Source organism: Trachurus japonicus, chromosome 6 (genome assembly GCF_045865225.1).
Source record: "Trachurus japonicus isolate A0001 chromosome 6, Traja_1.0".
In the NCBI taxonomy this organism is placed as follows: domain Eukaryota; kingdom Metazoa; phylum Chordata; class Actinopteri; order Carangiformes; family Carangidae; genus Trachurus; species Trachurus japonicus.
In genome coordinates, this window is record NC_140912.1 from 5,933,537 (window position 1) to 5,951,735 (window position 18,199).

The 18,199-nt window shown below is 42.8% G+C and overlaps 2 protein-coding genes across 6 annotated transcripts in view; both read left to right on the top strand.

Moving 5' to 3' along the window:
• The window catches only part of mfge8b (milk fat globule EGF and factor V/VIII domain containing b), a 28,243-nt gene extending 24,847 nt beyond the window's left edge, over nt 1-3,396 (top strand). For all 4 annotated transcript variants that reach the window (XM_085778469.1, XM_085778468.1, XM_085778470.1 and 1 more), the window contains one exon: nt 400-3,396. In XM_085778469.1, coding sequence (XP_085634595.1) covers nt 400-543 — 144 coding nt within the window. In that variant the 3' untranslated portion in view covers nt 544-3,396. The remainder of the gene's footprint in view (nt 1-399) is intronic.
• Nucleotides 3,397-11,222: 7,826 nt separating this feature from the next.
• Nucleotides 11,223-17,681, top strand: hapln3 (hyaluronan and proteoglycan link protein 3). 2 transcript variants are annotated; one of them, XM_085778472.1, is made up of 4 exons: nt 11,223-11,377; nt 13,951-14,346; nt 15,889-16,191; nt 16,891-17,681. In XM_085778472.1, the coding sequence occupies exons 1-4, from the start codon at nt 11,245-11,247 to the stop codon at nt 17,166-17,168; spliced, it is 1,110 nt and encodes a 369-aa protein (XP_085634598.1). In that variant the 5' UTR covers nt 11,223-11,244; the 3' UTR covers nt 17,169-17,681. The 2 variants fall into 2 exon arrangements, with proteins under 2 accessions (XP_085634598.1, XP_085634599.1); XM_085778473.1 differs by having other exon boundaries at nt 11,223-11,365.
• Nucleotides 17,682-18,199: the final 518 nt, after the last annotated feature.

The window sequence follows — 18,199 nt, forward strand, 5'->3', positions numbered from 1 at the left end:
GAGTTTATGTCCTCAGTCTGTATTTTATCCAGTAATGTCAGCATTGTTAATGACGTTGTACTAATTGCTAAAACACTTTTTACATGTTTTTGTTTGTCTTTGTTAAGTCAGTTTCTGTTTTCAAACTTGAGAACATGTGGAAAAAAACTCCCACAAGAGTTTGCATCCTTATATATTAGTTCCAGAGAGTCTTTTTGTCAGTCATCTGACATGCAAAGGAGATAATTGCTGAGAATATCCACATTTTGCGGTCTGTATTTAGCTCGCACACCAGTTTGTTTTGTAGCCCGTGGACATACATACACGGCACGACAAGATGACGGAAAGAGCAAACTAGTAAACAAGCTGTCGAACGAGGAAGAGTTGAACCGTTTTGATTTTCCGCTCCTCTCTGTCCAGATCTTCCCGGGCAACAGCGACAACAACGTTCACAAAAAGAACATCTTTGAGCCGCCGTTCTACAGCCGATACGTCCGCGTCCTGCCGTGGGAGTGGCACGAGCGCATCACCCTGCGGATTGAGCTGCTGGGCTGTGACGAGTAGCACCACCGAGTCTCTGCCTCCCTCTCTAACCCCCGCCCCCACCACCCTTCCTTCCTCCCTCCCTGCCACCTTTTTCCCACCTCCCCCTTCTTCTCCCTCCTGAGCCACACCTGCACTGCCTTGCTCTCAGCCCTAGGGGGCAGCAAACACCAGAGTAGCGCCTCGCCACTCCAACCCACCCACCCCCCACCCCCACCCCGGCAGGTTGGAGGCGGGAGACGTTACCTCTAACCACTGTCACCAGATCGAGTAAAGCTCACGTGTGTCCCCTCTCTCCCTGAAGTGATCGCTCATCTTTTCCACCTGAACCGAACGTGTGATCGCTCGGAGAGGCCACACAGTATCTTCTCTGTAACCAAGCAGAGCTGGGATCAGATTTCTATTCCACCTACCAGCTAAATCAAAGATGGAATATCTCTCATCCTGTGTCAGAGGTCAGGGGTAACAATCCTGCTGCTGTATCAGTTGGTGCTCCCTGGACTCTGATCCCAGATCAGTTCTACCTGATAGTCGAATCTCCAAGACCCACGTCTGGTGATGTACATAAGCTCCACCCAACAGCTTGCACATGCCCTATAACCACACTCCTTGATCTCTCCACAGGACACATATATTATCTTTAGAGGAAACATTGATGCTTTTGGTTGATTATTTTTCTTGTTGAGACAGTTCTTGTGTTTGTTGAGAAAAAATAATAGACTAAAACTCTGAAGATGTCTCTGTGTGTGCTACAGTAATCCCAGTATTTCCCCCCAGTTCATGTTCTCTGTTTGAACTGCTTACGAGGGCACCGCTGAAGGTTAGTTGTATTAACTTTGGTAACACATGTGCTATATGTGTAGTAGCATAACACAAGCGCAAACATCCCACTATCTACAGATCCTTATTTGTACTGAAAACTGTGTTTGAAATTGACGTCCAGCTTGCGAAGTTACATGTAACTCATTTGGCTGCATTCGGCTAAATCAGGGTGAAGTTTTGTGCCAACAACACCCACGGGTTTCTGTTCCTGTGGGTTTACGTAGAAGAAGACAATATGTTGCACTGACACAGACCCACACAGGACAGGAGAGGAATCAGATGCATGAAACCTCCGTCACTGTGGGACACGATGCGGTCAATGAACCGTCAGTCAGGCCGTTTAGCAGCCAAACAGATGTGATCTCAGAGCCAGGGGAGACACCACCATTGACAGACAGGAGGTTGTAAACAAAGAACAAAAAGAGCTTGAGATCATTGTTGTGTGATAGAGAAAAGAGACATTTTATTGCTCTGGAGGAAATGAACAATAGCTGTCGGCTGAGATTTACACAGTCTGCTGCTGTTAGCCGCTCTTATTCATTCACTAGATTATCTCAACTTTGACTGTCATTTGAATTACTCCCCTGATCACAGTGTTTTGACACGTGATAGTTCCTTCAGTATTCATATGTTGGCTGCTGCAGGAGATGTGTGTCAAATTTCACCAAGTGGTTTATTTTAAAAATATATCAGCCTCATGGTCCGTTTCTAGTGGATCAGACACAGGCTTGTTTGAATGAATTGATTTTCTAAGGAAGCTCGTGTTGAGATTTTTTCTCTCCGTCTTAATTCTCAGAACAACTTCAGAGCTCAGCGATTAAAATCCATCTGTTCTTGCTGACAGGGTTCTTGAATTGACAGATAGCGATAACAACAGTGTAGAGACTGGCAGTTTAACATGAATGATGGGCATCTCAGGTCAAAGCAGATCTGCTCCTCATGTACAGCAAATGCTACTGAAATACTATCACTCACTCACTTATTCACTTGGTTGTGCTTCTAGATGTGTCCACCCACTTTCACTTTTTTTATGGCACTTTGATGTTTGTGTTTTGATATTTGATATTTGAAAAACCAAAAAAAAACAGTATTGCGTATTGAAGAGCAAACCTATTTGAACTTATTCATCGTTACATGTAGAGCAAAGAGAAGAATATACAGTAGACTCACAGTTTCTTTGTTAGACTAAACTGTGTGAGAGGTCAGGGGCAATCCCTTGCTTTGGTTTATCAGTGTTAATATGTGACATGCATATATACAGTACCTTTGTACTGGAATCTGTTCATATATAAGTAGATGTTAATGTTTGCTGCAGATGGTTTTCTTTAGGGTCCAACATTATGCCTCCAGTTGAAAGCTGCGACCCTGCTGATAAGCCTGTTAGAGAGAAACCAAATTAAAGCTGATTGTTACGGTTCCACTGGACACGTCACAAGACCTGCCGTATCATCTGCTTCTGCCGCCCCCGTCACAGTATTCTAAATCTTTCTGCCCCATGAATTATGAATTATGGGCTTGTGCAATATTATGCTGCGTTAGTTTTGATAACAATGAATATTCATTCAAGATCCTTAAAAATGCATGAGGGGATAGCAGTGCCACTGAGAGGCTGATGATGGACGTTGGTGTCAAACACTGTACAATATTAATTATTGTTGCAGACAATTCCAGAGGCAGTCACCCATGTTATCCATGTCTGCATGCATTTTATTGACCAGTTTAAGTTGAACCAATCTGAATTTTATTGATAGCATAGCTTAATTTTTTTTCTAGATGTTCATCAACCTTCAAACTATTGTAGATCTCCTGTTTCCCGCTGTTCAGCTTTTATACGATTGATCAAAAAGAACAAAACAAAAAAAAAATCTATGACATTGATGTGGTTTTATGGTATTATATGAGTTTGTTTCTTGCTATAATGACTGTTGACCTCATAGAATTTTGACTGGATTTGAAGCTTTTTTTTTTATTCCAGTATTGTGTTTCTAAGAGGATTCCCTTATGTTTGGCCTTTGTATCTTAAAATGAAAAATAAATAATTAAAACACAGAACAGACTTTTCTTTTTTGTCTGCATTTCTCTGTGTGTCGCTGGGTGGAATCTTGAGGGTATGTTATTAATCATAATGCTGAATTCATTGGGAGCTGTTTTCCATTTAAAAAGGTGGGAGATCAAAAGACCAGAAGCTCTGAGGGTCGTTTTCCCTGTTTAGCATTTAAACACCCCAGGGGCCTAATCTCTCTTTATACCACCACGCAATCTTCCCAAGGTATCTTCACCAGAGGACGCCTCGTCCTCTACTTGCTCTCATTGCAGTCTGTAGAGGTCACACTGAAGTGAGGAAATGCCTCCACAATTATATGAAAATACATAGTGACAGTGTGAAAGTTTAACTATTGTCTATCAGCGTATTGTTTGGTTGGATTATTGTTGAACACAAAGCATTTAAGACGTCACTTCAAGTGCTCACTTAGTAAATAGCAGCCAATTCTCATGTTGGACAACTGATATTATTAGTCTCCATAGTAAACCAGCTGTTTTTGGAGATGTTGGCAGTTGAAGCGACCTAATGACAGCTTTCTCCTGTGTCCCCTCATAAAAGTCTTCATGTCTTCTGAGCAGTGTGAGGAAGTCTATAGAGAGTCTCTACTAGAGACTGGACTGAACTGACTTAACCCCCCAAATATGGAAGCTGAATTTAACTGGTAAAATGTAGAGATTATTTAGATGCAAGGATGTCTTTGTTTTAGAGGCACGATCATTATCGGATTATCAATTATCAGATAGAAAGTAACTAATTACTTCTTACATCTTAAAGCAGATGTCCTCTCTTCATCCTGAACATGATGTTTAAAACTGAAATTAATGGATTTACATGTGAAAATGTCACCGCAGTCAAAATACAAACACAATTTCAAAAACAATATTGTGTCTTTGAAGTATTCACAACAAACGCTACTCAAATGAGTCGAATGAAAGTAAATGAATTGACAACTATTGTGAGAATTGATCTGATTTAAAGTCAAACTGCCATGCTGTGCTGGTTCAGTCCTCTGGGATGAAAGTGTTTCTTTGTTTTATATGATAACAAATTGAATCTCTTTGAATTACTGATGATCAATTGATCAAAACAAGTATTGTTTGAAGAATTCACATTGGGATTCTGGGAAATTGTTTAAGTATTTTTACTATGGTCAAGATGATGTCACCCAAACCAAGCCAACAACAGGGTCATTAAAAACAAAAACACGTGTAAATTGCATAATTCCTGCCAAAATTTGTCTTGGAAAACAGGAGGAATTTAATCCAACTGACAGCGGAGCCATCGGCTCTGTGCCGGGCTTCTCTCTGTTTGGTTTCCTGGTATGACAGCTGGCCAGGGGAGGATGAAGGATGGAGGCACCGGGCCAAAGCAGGCAGGAAGCTGGAGGCACAGAGACGGGTTCGAAGAGGAAGGATCCGCTCCTGAAAACAACTGCTATTTTAGATCAGGTATGCACAGACCACATCTCCAGGGACCTGATCTCAAAGAAACCAAGACCTGTTTATCTCTGCTCAGATAAAAGTTCTGAACCAGTCGGTTTGACACATGATGAGTGGCTTCTACAGGGTGATGTTCATAATCATTCTGCCTATTTGGCATTATGTCTGTTTTAATTGGGGCAGTGTGTTAGAAAAAGATGGGAAATTGTAGTGTTCATTTGTTATTACAGCTCATTTAAACTTGAATCTTTTAATCAGCCTGAAAAGTGTCACCCTGAGCCCAGCAGTTCACGCTGGTGTCAGTCTTTTATTGAAGTCTTCCTCTCTAATCAGTTCAGTCACATTGAAGCCACTCTCACACACACCTTCTGTGACTAACCATCCCTTTCTACGAGGCGTCTGCTAATGGCAGTGTGTGGCTGCACACACTGACATGATCAACTGCTCGGCTCTCGAGTCAAACCACGCAAACGTCAACACACTCATCTCTTCCTCTTTCATGTCGTCTTCTCTGGACTGCAGGGGAAAACGCTCTGCTCACCTTTCTGCTTCCTGAATGTTGCTGCGTTGCAGAAATTACACCCCTCCACCAACTACTGTCACCACACAGTTCACAGGGGCTGCTGGTATTTGGGGCCCCAGGCCAAAACCTTTCATCTGGGGCTTTGGGAAGAGCACAGATCTGGTCTCTTCAAACACAGTGGATAGATAATGGCTTAGAGACACACGGGGAGGGGAAGCGGCTGAGAGCCGGGGCTTCAGCTGCTGACACACACTGAGGGAGGTCTCAGGCTTTTAAAGCTTGATAACAAACGATACTGCCTCTTAACATTGAATTAAGTTTAATATAATGTAGGGATAAACACTGCTGTACTGAAATTCATGAAAATTAGATCGGTTGCAGACTAGGCAGCATTCTGTCTTGTAATAACTTTATAAAAACTTTTTTGAAGACAGCTGAAAATCTGTAGCCATAACATGATGAGCTCAGATCTCAGCTGTGAGGCTTCACTGGTGGTGTTTTTATTTCAGCCTGACTGACATATGTTCAGTTATTGGATGGTTGCTATGATATCTTGTGCATTCATGGCCCACAGAGGATAAACTGTCCTGGTGGAGGTCAGGGTTACAACGGATTTATAAGAAATTGGATGGTGTTCATGTTCTTGACTAAATTTATTTCAACTTTTGATGATCTGTTTGTTTGATTTGATTTTTTTCATATAACACCTCCATCAGGTCAGTGTTTAAATTTGTCCAATTCTTCAGTTCTCCAGTTGTTGTGAGTGTGTTACAAAGTTATTATCAGCCTCTCAAAGCCACTACTGTGACTTTTAGTAGGTTGGTGTTCTACACTTGAAAAAATAAATCCCAGGAGACGAAGCAATCCATTTTTTTTAACCCCATATGAATATTTTCAGTGCTAATGAAGACAGTGCAGGAAGGTTGTGAGGGCAAGGTAAGGCAGCTTTATTTGTATAGCCCATTTTTACAAACAGTTTTTTGAAAAACTTCCAAGACAATCCTTCTAACAGAGAAAAACCGGAGAAACCTCAGGGTGAGACACAGAGGAGGGATCCCTCAGACAGACGTTCAATAGATGTTGTATACAGACAAAAAAAAACAAACAGTTTATAACACAGAATATGGGAAAACATGAAAATGGTTAGAGCTGTTGAAGGCAGCTTCTGGGGGGCAGTGGGGAAGGAAGTGAGTGGAAGTGAAACGTTTACTGAAACAATAAGTCTATGATATTCAGTAACGGACAAGGAATAAAGATGCAAATATTAACCACCAAAACCTGAACCAGAGATGGGTCAATGATTAATTTTTAACCCCTTTTTGTGGAAAATACCGTATGTTTTTATTTTATGACCTTGTGCAGTGCATCATCTTCATCATCTGCATTTCTTCACCCTCTGAAGCTCCGTGTAGCACCAGTGGGTCCATCACAGTCAGGAAGGGAGGAGGAGAATGGGGACTGACATGAGGACTTCAGACTCGGCTGTTAGCAGTGATCAGGATCACGATCTGGGACTTCTGCCATTAGATCATTATCATTATTATATGTTTATTTTTGACATTATTGTGACATTGATGTGGACAGACTGTTTTCTTAGTTCACATAAACTCAAACTGAGGTTCAAATTCCTCTGTAACAGAAAGTCAGCTTTGATGAGGGTTTGTGCTTCTTCCGTCACACTAAGCCACTGCAGTGCATGGCTGTTTGCACGTTAGCTCTGGTCTGCTGGTCCATCCATCACATTAACCCACATGGTTCTTTTTTTTTTTTTTTTTTTTTTTTTTTTTTTTTTAAAGTATATTTTTTGGCTTTTCATGCCTTTATTCGATAGGACAGTTGAGAGTGTGACAGGAAATGGGAGGCAGAGATGGGGGGAATGACATGCAGGATAGGGCCGTCCGACGCGGGACTCGAACCGGGGCCGCCTGCAGCGAGGACTATAGCCTCAACACAACACATGGGGCGGGTGCTCTACCAACTGAGCTAAACACCGCCCCAACCCAGATGGTTCTTATCTAAACAGCTACTGGATGGATTGTCTACAGATATTTATGATCTCCAGGGGAATAAGAAAACTAACTCAAGTGATTCCCTTTCTTTTACTCTCTGGCACTATAGTGAATTGCTTTTTAGAGGTCATCAAAGACATCTAGTCTAGTGTAGGTATCGTAGTCCCCAGTGGATAAATCCCACAGACACTAGTGCCACCAGTGGGTCAAAGTTTACACCATATCAGCATTCACTTCAAATTTGACAGCTGTTTGACATTGACGGCTCCCAGATGATGGATCCTTCTGATTTCAGGGATCCTCTGACCTTCCTTTAGTGCTTTTACGTTAAATTAACTTTCACTGTTTGAAGTAAAATGTTATCATAACTATTGATCGGGCTGTTTGCACCCCTCAGGATGAACTGTCATCAGTGTGTTAGCATTAACACACGTGTTACATACATGTTGCTTAGCTCAGAGCTGTTGATTGACTACATCATTACACTGGAATAATATTTCAGAGTAGAAGATCAGCCTGTAGTCATGGTAATCTTTGATTTCACCACTGACAGCAATAAAATGAATACCTGAATTTCCTGATTATTATTCAGGGGTTGAGAGCAACTATTTCCCCAATTTTTCCCCAAACCCACCACCACCATAGCACCCGGTCCCCTCTTCTGAATCAGTGGTGGTCTTGGGTTTCTGCTAAGTCGGCTGGTTGTCAATCAAGCTGCTAGACAAATATCAGTGGCAGCAGAGGGGCTGGCCGCAGAGAAAAGCATTGCGTGCAGGATTCTGAGAGGTTTTGGACTCTCTAATTTGGGCTCCGTGGCAGTGTCCTGTCAGACAATAACATCCAGTCGAGCATTTAGAGGTTCACAATGTATCGGTGTCAGGAGGGCAGCTTCCATCTGCACTGGAATAGCCAGCCATCACTCAGATATTGGGGCGGTGGCACAGGAGCAGCAGATTTTCAGGGGTCCCAGTGGAAAAGTGGAATTGCTCTTGTTTTCCACCACAGCTGCTGTTTCTTCAGCTAGTGACTGAAATATGAGTTGGTGTGGCAATATTTGCTGTGTTACTTGAGGCCCTGGCAAAACAGGGGTTTGGATTATGCTCTGTCAGCCTCTACATACCAGCAGTAGCACAGAGGCTGGCAGCCCAAAACAACACTGCTTTAAAAAAAAAAAGAAAAAAGACAAGAGTTTTGCAAATAAATCACAAAATAATTAAATAAGTTATTTGGGCCAATAAAACATGCAGCTTCTCTTAGATACAGCTCCTCTAACACATGCATGGGATTGCATGTGTTAGATAAAATCTCTGCTCAAAGCTTAAAATGGCAAACACAAGTATTATAGTATATATTTACATTTTACAAGGTCAGGAGGTCAGAGTGAAGTCATCATCCAGACACAGGGCAGTAAAAAGGACCTGCATTGTTAACCGTTGGTGAGGATTTTTCCTCAGAATAGACACAAACCTTTTAAATTTGCCATATGAAAGAAAATGTTCCCATAAAACTAAAGCATGGTGAAGTTGTTTACTTACATTTAGGATCAGCAGCGTGTTGTAGGAGTATAGCTGCAGGCTCTATAATGCAGCCACATGTGCGTCTGCTCCAGCTGAAAGATGTTGACCAGATGTTTGGTGGCTGAGATGAGGTCACGCAGGGGAACAGAGGGCTGAACTGACCACCCATTCATTTTCAACAGGTTACATGTGTGTGTGTTAGATGGGCTGATGTGGCATTAGCTCAGGTCTATCATGTCTACACTGTTTGATTTTAGGTTGGAGAACAAGCAGTTTTCATTAAAGGGATATTTCAACATGTTGGCAAATTCACCCATTGCCATAATCCCTATAGTAATAGCAGTAGGTTCATTACCTTTAATTGTTGGTGCAAGCTGTTTTTAGATCAGCAGGGCAGAGATGTGAGCTGCTCAGTTAACACTATGGAGGCATGTGGTATTTCCGGCTTTCCCTCATCAAACTCATCAAATAGGCCTACACAATCCAACAACTCCAAAACACAAGTTGTGGCCTGCACATTCACAAAAAAAACAGGTCTTTTGGCTCCTCCTTCCCTTCCATCTATCTCCCACCTCCCCATTTGCATTTACTCCATATCCCACCTCAATACCTCCAGGTTACAGGTGATTACAAACAGCTGGGACTTCCTGCTCAGCCAACAACTCAGTGACGTTTGGGAAGTTTTGTGATTGCAGTGCATCTAGGGAAGAATCCCTCACCTTTCTCTTTGAAAGTAAAGCGTGGCTTACCATAAACAGTTTTGCAGTTTTCAGGAACATACTTATACTGTTATCATGAAAATCCAGAATCTTGATTTAATAATTAGAACATAATAGAATACACTCATTACATGTATGGGGCAGGTGGCTCGACTTACCCCAGAGCTATATTGACTTTATTATCCCCCACAGCTAAAATGGTGCACTTTCCCTTTCTCATAGCTTATATATACAGCATGTATAAAACAAATATATAATTATCTCTGTTGGTCGAGACTAAATTCACTTTTCAGAGCAAAAAATAATTTTTTGGACCATGTGGTTCTTATCGTCACAGACTCCATGAAATGATGCCTTTCTCCTAAATAGCCAACTTGGTCATGCTCAATTTTTCTTATGGTTTCCTAGCAACAAGGGGTACAACTTGCCCCTACGCTCAATTTACCCAAGTCCCCCCTATTGATAACTCTAATGTTATCCCTTATTGATAAAAGTGATGCTGTTCCAACCATCCCCGGTCTGTGCAGCTCATCTCTCTCCTCATACTGCTTCATGAACTGTGGAGCTTCCATTACTGGACTCTGTTGACTCATTTTACTTTTTAGTGCTGGATCTGATGGATCCTCCTCGGCTCGTGCATGGTCGCGTCATGTCGGGGTTCCGCTCTCTTCAGAAGGTGGTGGGTGGGAGTGTATTGTGTGTGTGTGGGGGGGATGCCTAGTCTCGTGAGTCGTGACGTCGCCACGCGCTGCCCTGAACGCGCGGTGCGGTGCGGTGCGGTGAGCGCAGACAGACAGACAGAGAGAGAGGATGAGGAGGAGATGAGGTGAAGACGCGCAGAGCGGAGAAGTGTTTATCCGTTTCATCACTTCAGCCTTTTGTTCCACCGAGGACGTCTGAGCTTCCCGCAGCAGGAGGAGCAGCAGGAGCAGGAGGAGGAGGAGGAGGCTCATCCAGAACCGGTGTCATCCAGGTAAAGAGAAAGCTGAAGGCTTCATCAAACTCTATAGATCAGCCTGAAACTGTCCCAGTCACCGGCTCAGTGACCGGGATGAGGCTCAGAGAGAGGAGGACGTTTCTGACCCAAGTTTCCAGTCAGTCTGACTCTGCTGCAGGCAGCCTGGGATGGACCGGCTCATCCGACTGCACAGTTTTAATAGACTGGATGAGGAAAGATGATTTTCATTCCAAAATGTAGTTAACAGGTCATTTAATGCGGTAAATTCATAATCACAGGTCTCCACAGAGCGTTTGTAATTAGCCTTAATAATCATAGTAAGTTATTAATAACTGGTCTGCTTTGTAATCAGAGCAGCACAGACACAGGACGGGTTTACTTTATTAGATCATTGTCACTTTCAACTTTATATTTGTTTTTGTTTTTTATCTTCTTGCTGTATGTTCTTCTCTGGATCTGGATTCTGTAATAAAGTCTATCTATCTATCTATCTATCTATCTATCTATCTATCTATCTATCTATCTATCTATCTATCTATCTATCTATCTATCTATCTATCTATCTATCTATCTATCTATCTATCTATATGCAGGCACTTCTGTGATTTCAGTGTCTGGTATTTATGACAGTTGTGAGAGGAGGGGGCTGAAAGGAGTTTTTCTTTTTTCTTCCCCTGCAGAGGACAGAGTGATGCTCAGTCTGCTGCGCCCCCTGCTGGCCGTCTGCCTGCACCTGCAGCTGGCCGGCGGTCAGGCCAGGTTCCCCGGGTACAACAACGGCTTTCACTACCAGGACATCAGCAACGGCCATGGTAACGGAGAGAGTAAGTCGACTCTCTCTTTTCTCTTCCATGTGAATGTGTGTGTGTGTGTGTGTATCTCTCTCTCTCTCTCTCTCTCTCTCTCTCTCTCTCTCTGTGTGTGTGTGTGTTTGGGGTGAGAGCTTCATGCATGTGTTGTGTTGTGTATATGATAACACAGCTGGCTGGAAGTCACCTGGATGGGCAGGAAGTCAGTTATAATTCATGGATTTCAGCCAGTCAACGGGTTCTAAACACAAACTCACCAGTGATTGATGTGGTTTCTTTTCCCATTGGCCCAGTGTGTCAGTGTGTGTGTGTGTGTGTGTGTGTGTGTGTGTGTGTGTGTGTGTGTGTGTGTGCAGTATGTTGCCCCAAGCCTAAAATATCAATTTGTCCAAACAGACTCTTTGAGGCTTTGTAGTCAGCTCAGGGATGTTTATGGAACTGCAAAACTCCAAAGTCTGTATTGTAAATAGTTAAGAAGGTGGCAGAGTTGACCTCAGAGGACTTTCACTCTGTGTTTGATTCTGAGTTTCATTCTAGTTGAAGTTCGTTCATATCAGAACAGTAGGCCTACTCATTATCATCATTATCAGTATGTAAAACTGACACATCTCATTAGAGCATTCATATTTAATTCACACAGAGTCACAGCTGAGGAATAAATGAGATCCTACTGTCATAGATAATAAACAAACCTTTTTCCGACCAGCTGATGCATTGTAAATCTTTACTTTAGATGGGACTCTTGAACTAGTATATTATTTTGAGACAGGACTTCTCGTAGGTGGTGAAAATATGTTGATTAATGGTCCCTCATTGACAACAGTGTACTGCCTGTGTCTCGGTGTAGCGCGATGCGCTGGTGTTTCTCAGTGGCGGGGGCAGAGACCTTTGTACTGCATCCAGTGTACTGAATGGGCATTTGTAGCTCATACAACCCCACTTCAAAAAGCTGAATTATCCCTTTAAAGCAGCCATCAGGTTATTTTTGATATTTTTTCAAAACTCTCATCAGTCTCTCATCAAATAATGTCTGTGAACAATCCTAAATGTATTAACATTCATTAGTAGCTACTGAAATGACCACACGGTCACTGTTTCATAGCAACAGGACAATCACAGATGGGCTTCTTTTAAATACCTGACGAGAAATATTGTTTGCACAGTTGCACTTCATCATGCAACATTTAAGGCCCTCACTGTGCATTGATAAGCTTTTGTTCCTGCTTCTTTGTTTTTGTTTCTGTGCCTAAAAAGCTTTTTGCTGGCGATGTTGTGCACAAAGAAGTCTGTCGTTGTTGAAAGTATTATTTTTTCCCTCAGATCTGTCTCACCCTTTGCAACAGTGAGATCTAATTTACTGTGACTCAGTAGTGAATTACATATGAATGCTTATGTTTGCATCCACTGAGCTCTGGCGGTTTTACATATTGATAACCCATGTAGCCTACTAATCAGCATGTAGAATGAGTAGGATTACTGTTCTGATATGAAGTAACTTACTTTCTACTGCATCTAGTGTACTTAATGGGCATTTGTGGCTCACACAACCCCACTTTAAAAAAAAAAAGCTGAACTATCCCTTTAATGTGATGAGCCATGTCCAATAACTCCACCTAGTTTGGAGCAATTCATTTCAATGTGCGATCCTGCTGACAAACAAACAAACAAAGGGCTAATTTGGATACAGTAACTAGTAGAGTCTACGTGTAGAAAAAGGAGAGACTAAAAACAGACCCATTTCTTCTGTGTGCTGAATATTCACTGTACAGTGGTGCAAATATTCAACTTCCTTTTCATACAGCACAGAATACACAGAGCGTTTTTGCCTCAGTCAACAATGTAAATAATCCCATATATGCTAAATACAGAGAGTACAGTTAAAGGGATAGTAGCTTTTTTTTTTAAGTGTGGTTGTATGATCTACAAATAGCCCCTAAGTACTTTAATTGCAGTAGAAGACTCTCTGCACTCCTCCCGTTACCAACGCCAGCCCATAATAGCCCTGCCCAGAGATTTACAACATACAGTGTTGTGAACAGACCCAAAGAAACGGCCTATTTTCGTGGCCTAAAAGAGGTTTTACCTGAAAAAAAAATACATAGTTCCATTGTTCGCTATAATATAATTTTTTCCAGCCCCTCAAAGTGCAGGAAAAACAGTTTTTATTTGGACCTAACCAACTGCTGATCGGCGGGCGCTAACCCTGGGCGGAGGGATACGTGAGTTGGTTAGGTCCAAATAAAAACTGTGTTTTTCCTGCACTTTGAGGGGCTGGAAAAAATTATATTATAGCGAACAATGGAACTGTGTATTTTTTTTCAGGTAAAACCTCTTTTAGGCCACGAAAATAGGCCGTTTCTTTGGGTCTGTTCACAACACTGTATGTTGTAAATCTCTGGGCAGGGCTATCATGGGCTGGTGTTGCTAACGGGAGGAGTGCAGAGAGTCTTCTACTGCAATTAAAGTACTTAGGGGCTATTTGTAGATCATACAACCCCACTTAAAAAAAAATGCTACTATCCCTTTAAGAGTCTCCAGACTAAAACATCAAGCTGTGTTACTGCTCCATGTGTTTATGCCTTTCCTAGTCTATTTCAACGGGGTCCGCCTCCACGTGGAGTCCCCTCAGCACTCGGTGTCGGCCACCAGGGGGAGCAGTGTGACTCTGCCCTGTCATTACCACTACGAGCCGGAGCTCAACACGCCACGCAGGACCCGGGTCAAGTGGTCCTGGTTGCCTGCCAACACCATCACTGCGCCTTCTTCTCCCGAAGCCTTCATGGAAACTGAGGTCATGGTCGCCATGGGCAACCGTCACCGCAGCTACGGCAGCTTCCGGGGCCGTGTCCGCCTGAGGCGCTCAGCACCAGGGGACATGTCTCTGGTGATCAATGAGCTGCAGCTCAACGACACAGGACGGTATCGCTGTGAGGTGATCGACGGCCTGGAGGACGAGAGTGTGACTGTGGATCTGGAGCTGCGAGGTGAGGAATAAGTCTGTGTGTGTGTGTGTGTGTGTGTGTGTGTGTGTGTGTGTGTGTGTGTGTCTGTGTGAGGTGGAGGTCAGAGGTGCCAGCTGAAGTCTTACTATATGTGTTACTATATTTTGGCAGTTTCCCTGACATACTGTGTGGGAAGTGCTGGATCAAGGTGGGATCATTTTTGGCACGGTGGCACATTTCTGTTACAGTGGGTGGACTCGCTGAAACAATCGATGCATCACTGACATTTAAACAACAAATTCCTTTCTCTAAAAAGATAATTTATTTTTAATATCTGCATTCTTCACACCCATGTTTCCTCACCAGTGGCCTACCACCTGTGAAATGCACAACATGCATGTGCATTGTTGTGCTCATACATGAAAACAAAACAAGTGCCCACTCGTAAAAATCATTGCTCTCTACTACTACGAAATTTCAACATTTTGGCAAATTTGCCCATTGCCATAATCCCAATAGTTTTAGATTTAGGTTCATTACCTTTAATTGTCGGTGCAAGGTGTTTTTAGATCGGCGGGGCAGAGACGTGAGCTCTGCACGGCGCGCAGTATTTTCGCCTTTCCCTCATCAAACTCATCAAATACACAATCCAACAACTCCAAAACGCTCTCGTGGACAAGTTGTGACCTGCACATTCGCCACGCTATGAAAGAATAACGTAATTATTTAACATATAACAACATATGAAGCAAATACTCAGAACTACCTTTTGAAATCACGCCCAGCAGCCATGTCTGAAATGTAGTTTCGGTTAAGCCTCGAAAACAACTACGTCTCGTAATGTTCCATTATTATTTTTTAGCGTGTTGAATGTGCAGGTCACAACTTGTACAAGAGAGCGTTTTGGAGTTGTTGGATTGTGTATTTGATGAGTTTGATGAGAGAAAGGCGGGAATTTCATATGCCTCCGCAGCGTTAGCTGAGCATCTTGTATCTCTATCCTACCAATCTAAAAACAGCTTGCAATTAAAGGTAACGAACCTACCCCTAAGACTATAGGGATTATGGCAATGGGTGAATTTACCAAAATGTTGAAATATCCCTTTAATCAAGTATCAGTGATCAGTGTGTGCAAAATGCTTGAACATTCACATTGTGTAGATTTTCATTTAATCACTTTTAGTTTATATTGAGCTTTTGTGTGAAATCTCATCATATAGAGCATTTACCAGCTGAGTGACGCATGTTTCCATCGGAGCAAATATTCAACCATCATTTATCTATGACAACATATCAGTTATAAACTGTGGTGATGAAAGGAGATGTTATGTCAATGATATGCTCAAACATGTTTAATGACGCAAGTAGCCAAAAAAAGAATCCCTGCCTTCCCTTATATTTACTTCCTGCAAACACTACTTCCACCATGTGCAAAACAAATGTGAAAAGTAGAAACAAACATTTGTTTTACCTTTCAGTATGTGGATAGAATCATCACTTGTCCGTTCGATTTTTCACATTCAGACTCGAGACTGAATATCAAATAAAACCAAGTGTAATAAATGACTGCTCATTCATGTGCAGGTGTGGTGTTCCCCTACTACTCTGGAGAAGGACGCTACCATTTTAACTTCTTTGGGGCCCAACAAGCCTGTCAGGATCAGGACGCCACCCTGGCTACGTTCGAGCAGCTGTTTGCAGCCTGGGAGGAGGGGCTGGACTGGTGTAACGCCGGCTGGTTGGCCGACGGCACAGTGCAGTATCCAATCACGGCGCCCCGTGCAGGCTGTGGGGGCGTGGATTTAGCGCCTGGTTTGCGTAGTTACGGGCAAAGACATCGCCTCCTCCACAGCTATGATGCTTTCTGCTTCTCCGCCTCTGTCAAGGGTCAGTATAAGAATGTGCGGACGTTTTAAAGGGATATTTCAACATTTTGGCAAATTCACCCATTGCCATAATCCCTAGAGTTTTAGGAGTAGGTTCATTACCTTTAATTGTCAGTTCAAGCTGTTTTTAGATCGGCGGGGGACAGACGTGAGCTCCGCAGGGCGTGCAGTATGTCCGCCTTTCCCTCATCAAACTCATCAAATACTAGGGGTGGGAGAAAAAATCGATTCACATAAATATCGCAGTACAGGTTTTGAAAAGGGTTTAGTTCACTTTGTAATGGAGTATGTTTCGAGGTAAATGCGTAGAAGAACTACATTCCAGAAAAGCATATCGTCCCAGCCCTATCAAATACACAATCCAACAACTCCGAAACACTCTCATGGACAAGCTGTGACCTGCACATTCACCATGCTTTGTGTTTTGGAGTTGTTGGATTGTGTATTTTTTTAGTTTGATGAGGGAAACGTGGAAATACCGTGCGCCTCCGTTGCGTTAGTTGAGCAGTTCACGTCTCTGCCCCGCCGATCTAAAAACAGCTTGCACTGGCAATTAAAGGTAATGAACCTACTCTAATACTACAGTGATTATGGCAATAGGCAAATTTTTGCCAAAATGTTGAAATATCCCTTTAAAGTGATAGCTGTATGACTGACCTGACCTGACAGTGTCTTTATCCATGACTCTCTCCTGTCTTAGGGACTGTCTACTTCCTGAAGCACCCAACCAAGCTCAACTTCACCGAGGCCGTCCAGGCTTGTGCCAGTGATGGAAGTCAGATAGCTAAAGTCGGCCAGCTGTACGCCGCCTGGAGGCTGATGGGGTTGGACCGCTGCGACGCCGGCTGGTTGGCTGATGGGAGCGTCCGTTATCCTATCACAAAAGCCCGGGCCAACTGTGGTCCGCCTGAACCGGGGGTGCGTAGTTTTGGGTTCCCCCCTCTCTCCCTAAAGTTTGGTGTCTACTGTTACCGTTAGATGCCGTGACTCAACGTGACTGAAAACCAACCTTTCTAACAGCACACTGGGCCACAGCTCTGCTCGGGAGGTTAGCGTTAGCTGCAACCTGGATGCAAATTAACTGTTAGCTAGTTTGTTCATTTCTGAGCTGTTGGATGAATCAATCTCCACCTCCGTAAGACTGTAACTCATGTCTCAGTATTGAACTGCACTACTGTTCAACAACTGTTTTTGCTCTACTACATGGCCAGAAGTATGTGGACAGAGCAAAAATGTCACTCATGTAACTGCATATATTTATCTCTTTTAAAAACCAGAGGGCATTGATAAACCGCTAAACAGCCTCCACACCTGTGGCACCTTGTTGTTGGCTGCTCCGGCCTGGCTCACAGCTCATCTCTAAAGGTGTTGATGAGGTTGAGGTCAGGGCTCTGTGCAGGCCATTCAAGTTCTTACACAAGAAAAATTGCAAAACCATTTGTATCTTATTCTGTGTAAGGGAGTATTGTCAGAAAGAACCTTCCCAAAGTGTTGCAAAACACAACGCACGCCACAGTCTAAAATAACTGTTTTTGGTTTACTATTAAAGTCACTCTAAATTTAACCATTTCAGACAAAACGTACATGTTAGTATATGGACAGTGATGTCCACACACTAGTGTGCTTCAGGGAGCCAGCCTGAAGGTTAGTATCACACTGGTTCTCTTGATAAAAAGTCAATGGTATTTTTTCTATTAGATTTTAGACTAAGACCCCCCCCCCCCCAAAAAAAAAAAGAAACAAAAGAAGAAGCTGTCTGACAAACAAAAGTTTGTAGCACTGGCCTCGAGCTTGTAACAAAATCAGGCATTTATTTCAGGCATCTAGTCAATCACATTCAAAAAACCCATTGACTTTAGCAACAAGGAAACCGGCCTACAAAAATGCAAACTTCTCCCCTGAGTTTTATTCATTCCTGCAGTACTCCATTGGCTGATATGTTACTTTGCAACCACAACAACTAAAGGCAAAGCAGAAATATTTTCCCATGAGATCTAATCAAACTCTTT

Coding starts and splice junctions, on each gene's coding strand:
- hapln3 (XM_085778472.1), top strand. CDS start 11,245: ATGCTCAGTCTGCTGCGCCCCCTGCTGGCCGTCTGCCTGCACCTGCAG. Junction 14,347..15,888: donor TGTGGATCTGGAGCTGCGAG/GTGAGGAATAAG, acceptor ATTCATGTGCAG/GTGTGGTGTTCCCCTACTAC. Junction 16,192..16,890: donor CTTCTCCGCCTCTGTCAAGG/GTCAGTATAAGA, acceptor CTCCTGTCTTAG/GGACTGTCTACTTCCTGAAG.